Source organism: Cucurbita pepo, chromosome 18, assembly GCF_057944985.1.
Source record: "Cucurbita pepo subsp. pepo isolate OVF chromosome 18, ASM5794498v1, whole genome shotgun sequence".
Lineage (NCBI taxonomy): Eukaryota > Viridiplantae > Streptophyta > Magnoliopsida > Cucurbitales > Cucurbitaceae > Cucurbita > Cucurbita pepo.
In genome coordinates this window covers 6,399,391-6,407,227 of record NC_141815.1, presented here as the reverse complement: position 1 = coordinate 6,407,227, position 7,837 = coordinate 6,399,391, and the positions used below count along the sequence as shown (strand labels likewise).

The window sequence follows — 7,837 nt, the reverse complement described above, 5'->3', positions numbered from 1 at the left end:
TATCTTGTGGGGAGACATGTAACCTCTAGATTTTTAAGAAAATAAATAAAAGAAAATTTCGATATATAATTAAAAAAAAAAAAAAAAAGAAAGAAAGAAGAAGAAGAAGAAGAAGAAAGGAAATGCACACGTTGGAGAGATGACAATATAGTTGAAGGCAAGTTTTGCGACTTAATAGTTTACGGTTTAGTATGATACATAGTTTTATAATTTTCTCAGTGCTTAATCGTGAAATATGATAGAGTTAATATGTTTATAAGTTTTGCAGCATACCATGGTTGATTTACGACTTGTTTAAGCATGTTGAAATTGATGTATGTTTGTATATGTTTATAAATATATGACATGAGTTTGGGAACTCGTGTATGCTTAGTTATGCTATTGGATAATGATATGTGCTCTAGAAAACATGTTATGTGTATGTTAGACCATGCACTGTTATTCTATGTTCTTATGGTGCTCGAATCTAGTTTTAGATTCCACATAACATTGAGTTGACTAGGTATCTCGTAGGGACGATTAGGACGCAACTTCTTTTTGTGAACTAGCCAATAAGGGTTATGGACTACTTGATACACAAAGTTCAGTTGTCACCCATAGAGAATTCCAAGAGTTATGGAGGATAAACCACTAAGGTAGCTACAATTATGTCTAGTGGGGAGCCATGACCTTATACTGTTCTAACTTGGGAGGGTGTGTGAACAGACATATTAATGTTTCTGCGTGAAAAGGCAATCCAACATATAGTTTACTATTTTCGCCTGGAAAGCAATGCAATAGGTAGTTTATTGTCTTGGCCTAAAAAGGCGATATGATAGTAATTTATTGTTCTTAAGATAAGTAGTTTACGAACAAGCAACTTATGGTTTTTGCATGAAAAAGGCGATGTAGTTGGTAGTTTATTGATCTTAGGAATAAATAGTTGTTGCCCAACACCATTAATATGACCTATTTTGCAATTGTTACAAATGATTTGGTTTAAATCGTTCGTATGGAAAAAAAAAAAAGAGTGGGATTATCATATACAATCAGTTTATATAAGCTTAGATCATAAAATATTCAATCTCTCTATAAATCTTTTAATTGAGAAGATTAATATTTTATATAATGATTATATGTGATTAATCTTAATACCGAGTGAGTAATGAACTCTTTCCTACGAGAGTTTTTCCTTTGATTTGCTTGGATGAGAATAACTTTTGTAGTCAATTCAATACGTTTACCATTTTAAAGACTTGGCGAAATAGAGTGCCAAGAACATAATTTCACAAGATGAAATTCACTCCTTCATAAGTAGATGAGTAGTTTTCTTACATGTTTTTTGAGACTTGAACAATGGACCCCACCTCTCATTCGACTAAGAGGGACGGGTTCTAATTGGATTATAAACAAATTGTTCATTAGAAAATTCGGGTTAATTATAGGGGTAAAATAGACTTTTAACCCAACTTTTTTAACCCAACTTTAATTACAAGTAACTCGTGAAGGATCGATGTAACCACTCAAAAAAATAAAATAAATAAAATAAAATTTTCCTCCTTACTTTAAGAGAGTACTTCCATCAAAAGTTTGGTGGAACAATGAAAGACTACAGATTCATAAAAATTAAGTCAAATCTTAAACTTCGGTGTTTTCCATCTCCGCCTCCACTGTCCATCGCACCACAACGCCTTCATAAGTTGGTTTGGAACTAAATAAAAAATTTCGTCTAAGGCCAACCAAGTGAGTGGCTTTACTGTTGGCATCGTTAGAACTGACGTTGTGTATTGATACGTGCCACGTGGTTCTGCATGTGTCATATATATTTGATATATGTGAATTGTTTATGAAATGATACGACTATAATATGATATGCATATGTTACGATATGTGATTACAAAGCGTTGTAGGTAATAGAGAGGGAGCAATGTGATTACAAAGACTATTATGCATATGGAACGATATGATTACAAAGCGCTTACAAAATGATATAGGAACAAAGTATATATTTATATATATTATAATATGATATGAGAATGATACGATATATGTTATGGTACGATATGTTTGTTGAATTAATGTATCTATGATATGGTATGTTGAAGGCATGCTCGAGATATGCTACATGATTATTATGATATATGAAATGATATGATATATGCATGTTGAGAATTGTTATGTTTTAAAGCATGAAAATGTTATGACATGACATATGTGTAATATAAATGATATGATATAATTGATATGCAAAACGACGAACTAGCATAAAATACAATTTCGGCACACGCGTGAAGGCTATGATAAAATGATATGAAGGAAAACGCTAGTGGGGTTATATTAAATGATAAAGAAAATGGAAAAATGTTGGGACCTAACTCTACAAAAGTAGAGTTACATCAAATCTTGTTGTGATTAATTATGCACCGATACAAACCATTTTATTGTGGTTCAACATGAAAAGAATATCAATTTGAATGAATCGAACCTAATTGTACATTTAATTGAGTTATTTGACAAAATGTCAGAACATTTATTCTTAACCATGATGTTGTAGCAAATCTGAGAACAACACTGCTGGAAAATTTGGAACAAATGATGCTGAAACAATTCGAAAAGCAAATTTTCGGGGATGACATGGAAATTTTAATGCACATTAGCAATCCAAGTGGGTCATTGACTACCTAATTAGGAACATCCTAGGTGGACAATTTATTTCTTTTCGGCCCTAAATGGGAAGCAATATTGTGTGTTCATGAATCGGGGGATACCCCTTATCGTTCACAATAGTATGGATGCGTACACTATGAGGCAGGAGAACGATCATTATATTTAACATAACGCTGTCGTGATGATTGTCATTTCTAACGGGTGTCTGACATCAACAGCTACCAGAGGATGCTCGTCTGACTAGAAATGGGCTCAGGAGGTGTGCGAACTGACTGGTGGGTCTATACTTGCACGTGTGGACCGTGTGTAGAGAAATTAAATACACATCTAATTGCCCGTTAGGATAGCCGTCGTAGGAAAATAGACTGATATGATAGGTCCCATTCATGAAATTGTATATGTTTGCATCTAATCCCAATAGTGGGGTAACTCATCCTGTATGGTAGAAAACATTTTCGAACACGTAAGTCTATGGTAGTGTTTTAAGGTGAAGTTTATGTTTTATGAAGTTTAAATGCTTATTTCCACATAGAAGTTTAAGGTTGTTGCAATCGACTTGCTTGTAATGACTATATTGATGATATGTCTATAGAATGACCAAAGAAATAAAAATTTATTAATTAAAAATTTTAATTAATTAATTAATTTTATCTATTATAACTTATATTCTAAATTCCCTAGAATAATATTAAAAGATTTAATTTAGTTAAAAAGAAAAATTTGAAGCGTAAATTAGTAAAATATAGAGTAAAAAAAATATATTTAATTTGAAGCGTTAAAATTAATATTTAATATATTAAAAAGAAAAAAAATTAAAACAATTTATATTTATTTTTAATATAAATGCTATATTTGTAAATTTTAGATTAGGTTGTTTTCTAATACATAATTTTCTAATTAGCTAATATTTTTCATATATATTTGGGTGGTACTTTCCTATAAGAAGCGCACGTGGACTTACTAAAAGCAAGCTCGTATATGTACCTTCTATGCCTAACTCATTAGACTAGTGTATGCTTGCCCTATCGTACACCATAGAGGGAAGGGTTCAAATAATATCATGACGAACATAAATATCGTAAAATACGCGTCTGTACTAATCGTAACAAGGAAGTATCTTAATGCACGTCACATATAAATACATGAGGTTCCCATATCTTAAAATCATAACATGTTTAAGAGACAAACTGTGCCTTTTTTTCATTCGTGACATAACGTGCATAATACATAACACTTATCACATCTTTCATAATTAGCATACATCTCTTCAAGGGTTATACATCATATGTCACCGATAACTTTATAACATGACATATACATAAACATAAAATACGATACATGCACGTCATCCAGCCAAGCTAGCAATAAGGCCACTTACCCAGTTGGCCTAACCTAAAAGTCGTTACGAGGCAATATTAACATTCAATCTAGAGCCCTTTGACAAATCCTCTCCATTAGAACGATCTTTTTTCATGTGTCATCCCGACCATGATTTCCCTTAACAATGATTGCTTCGACGAGCGTTGAAACCTTAAAATTAAATCTCCACTAAACATAGTGCTAAAAAAGCACTACCAAAACGTCTCATTATTTTGAAGTAATGGAGGATTTATTTTTAATAAAGCATGATTGTGAATTTTTGTGCGCATGGTTTGAATTTTTTGAATGGAACATTCTTAGTGATGTTTTAATGCAATCACTTTTCACCAACTCTTCACTTCATAGCCTTAGTTGCAACATTTAATGAGAAGAACATAGAAATATCCACAAAAATATTATACTAATTTTTTGAACCTCAAATCATCCGAGTCAAAGATTGTGATATCCTACGTTGGCTGGGGACGAGAACGAAACACCCTTTATAAGAGTGTGGAAACCTTTCCCTAACCGACACTTTTTAAAGCCTTGAGGGGAAGTCCAAAAGGGAAAGCCCAAAAAGAACAATATCAACTAGTAGTGTGCTCGACAGTTACCAAGATAATTTTTTCAAGATATTCGAACTTTTCACTCTATGTTAATGTTGAACAACAAAATCTGATAGAACAATTCATAGTCGAATTATAATTAGGTGAGATATGCAAGTATGTTGAAAAGGAATTAAAAAAATTGATAGTTCTTACTAATACTAATAATAAGAATTTTACGGTTAGTTGTCAACTTCTCCCTACCCAATGTTATATACTGTAAACCGTTGTTATTTCTCCCTTGCTTGCTTATATAAGTCTCTTTCAAAAATCTCTCTCTGCCCTCGTTTTCTAAAACCTTCTCTTAAAACCGAGGCCAGAGGCTCGAGCATATGTCGCTTGGCCGTAGGCAACGCAAGAACGAATTGGCTTAGCTCACTTGTCGTTGTTAAGTGAGTGCCACACAATCTGAAGTCCGCTGCCATCAAGAGTGCGATTGTGACAACTGGTATCAGAGCTAAGCCAATTTGTTCTTGCGTGGTGGAATTTGGTTTAAGGTGGAAGTTGGTGGACATGTTACACTAAGCAGAAGAGTGATACATAAATGATCTGATACCATATAAGTAATTAGTTGTATGATTTAGTAGTTAGTAGATATTGTTTGCTTTTCCCTCTCTAACCGAGGTAGAATCTCAAAATCCACCCTCTCGAGGGCACAGCATCCTCGCTGGCACATTGCCCGATGTCTGGCTCTTACACTATTTATAATGGCTATCTACTTTCCTCACTCTAACCGATGTGGGATCCCACAATCCGCCCCTCTTGGAGGCCAACCGATGTGGCTATCTACTTTCCCGTTTAGGTTGGGTTAAATTTTTTAACAATAGAAAATTTGAGTCGGGTTGACATTTTTTAGCACCGTATCCAAAAAAATATAGTTACAACCAAATCAAACTCTACTCTACTAAGATTATGATGAATATTAAGAATATTTGACGTTTGTTATCCATACTAGTGATGCATCGTGACTAGTGAATGCTTTCTACGTGAGTTTTATGAGATTTTAGTTATTAATCTAATATGTACGGTGGATAAATATAATTTACTTAAATAATTAAAAAAAACAACTCCGACCTCCCAACCCAAACTGATCCAGAAATAGAGGATTGACTTGAGCTGTGACCTCTGTTCGGGTTCTAATCAATCCAAAATTATGGGTTAATCTAAAAAAAAATTCCAACCCAACCCAATCCGACCCGTCCTCATGTTACTACGTAATATTGTTCTAAATATGATTATGATTATACAAGATGAACATAATTCAAAGTTAGAAGTTCTTTTATTCATAGCTGAAGATCAAAGGCAATACATATCATGATAACCATGATATCTAGTAATTAGAGGGCTCCCCAAACCGGCGCTGGAGATAGGCAACAACATCAGCATCCAATTGGAAAGCCTTCTCAAGAACATCAACAGGAATCAAAGGCTTGGATCCAAACACAGCGTTGGCAATGGTGATAACGCCAGGGTTTTGGCTGCCAAGACCAGCAAAGGCAAGCGCGGGCGCACGCCCGACATTGAACTGAAAGTGAATGAGCCCGACAGGGAACACGAACACGTCTCCTTTGTACAAAAGCTTGGAGAACAGCTTGTTGTCCGGGTTGGAGGTCACGAAGCCAACCAGGAGTGTGCCTTCCATGACCACGAGGATTTCGGTGGCGCGTGGGTGGGTGTGCGGTGGGTTTAGGCCGTATGGAGCGTAATCGATCCGAGCCAAGGAGACACCGAGAGTGTTGAGGCCGGGGAGCTTGTCTACGTTTACGAGTGTCACGTTTGAGCCGTTTGGATTCTCTGTGTTCCCCGCAATGTTTAGCCCTTGGAATAGGAAATCATTCGCCACGGCGTATTTCGGGTCTTTGCACAACTTCCCATTCACAAATACTACAAAAATAAACGAACAAAAAAAACCCATAAATTTTTACATTCATCTAACCAAGTAACGTTGAGGTTGGGAGGGAGTCTCACATTGGCTAATTCATACATCTACATTGGTACGAGGCCTCATGAGAGCTTATACTCAAAATTAACATCATCATATATCATGGTGGAGAGTCGTGATTTTTAACACATAAATATTAAACTTTTTGATTTGTTGTAGCATTTTTATGATATATAGATTAAGAAATATAAAGTAAAAATAAAAACCCGAGCTACATTAATACAAATATATCTCAATTTTATACTTTATTTAAAAAAAATACTTTTGAATTTTATTAATAACCTTATAAAAAAAAATGTTTTTTTTTTTTCAAAACTACACTAGTGACGTTAATATTTTTAATACTCTTAAAAAATATATTTAAATAAAATTGAAAAGAAGACGATTGATGAGGTGTAGATAGACGGTTTCTATTAAAAAAAATTTAAAACATTTTTTTTTATAAACGTCTTTTAAAAGTTGATGGGTATTTTTTAGATACAGTAAGGGTATTTTTGAAATTTAAAAAAAAATAAAAGTTCAAGAATATTTCTGAAATAAAAATATTGTCGATTTTAAATATACGTTTTAAAATAAAGTGTACGCATAGGACACTAGACTATCGAACCATGAACGAAGAAAGACATGAGAGAAAAGCATATTGGCTCGTAATTGTGAGGAGGGGACACCAAAGTCCTCTGCCCTTCCATCTCTTAGATAGACAGGGAGGGAAGACAAAGTTTTTTTTTTTTATTGTTTCGTGTTGTCAAAGAGTTGAACAATGAAAATAGATGGAATTCACGGATATTTTATTTATTTAACGTAAAAAATAATAATTCGAAAGAAAGTAACGTACCGGGAGATCTAGCATCATTAATTGCAACACAAAAATCTTGTAAAGGACTAGGATCAAAGGAAGAGGCCATAAAAGATTGGAAAGCCAAAGCAATTACTACAATTCCAAAACCCTTCATTCTCTTAAATTGCTCTATTAATATCCTAAATATCTCAATTTTTGTTCTTCTATTTATACCCAACAAATACCCTTTTTTCAAATATTATTAAATTTTTATATAATTATTTTTTGGATTTATGTTCATGGATATCATCTACTCATTATGTTCCACTAGTGTAATCACTACAAATATCTTACATAATTTATTTCCTTAATTATTTAACATATTTGTCGTACCTAAGACTCGTGTCAATTCATCAAATAGTGATAGAACAATATTAAATTTTTTGAAATGCCAACTTGTCGTCTATCCAGATGAATTTTTGGTCCTTAATCTCAAATTAATTAACT

At 33.5% G+C, this 7,837-nt stretch overlaps 1 protein-coding gene across 1 annotated transcript; it reads right to left on the bottom strand.

Moving 5' to 3' along the window:
- Positions 1–5,905: 5,905 nt before the first annotated feature.
- Positions 5,906–7,514, bottom strand: LOC111779903 (germin-like protein subfamily 1 member 7). The gene is made up of 2 exons (XM_023660099.2): positions 7,388–7,514; positions 5,906–6,494 (listed from the first exon to the last, which is right to left on the bottom strand). The coding sequence occupies exons 1-2, from the start codon at positions 7,503–7,505 to the stop codon at positions 5,941–5,943; spliced, it is 672 nt and encodes a 223-aa protein (XP_023515867.2). The 5' UTR covers positions 7,506–7,514; the 3' UTR covers positions 5,906–5,940.
- Positions 7,515–7,837: the final 323 nt, after the last annotated feature.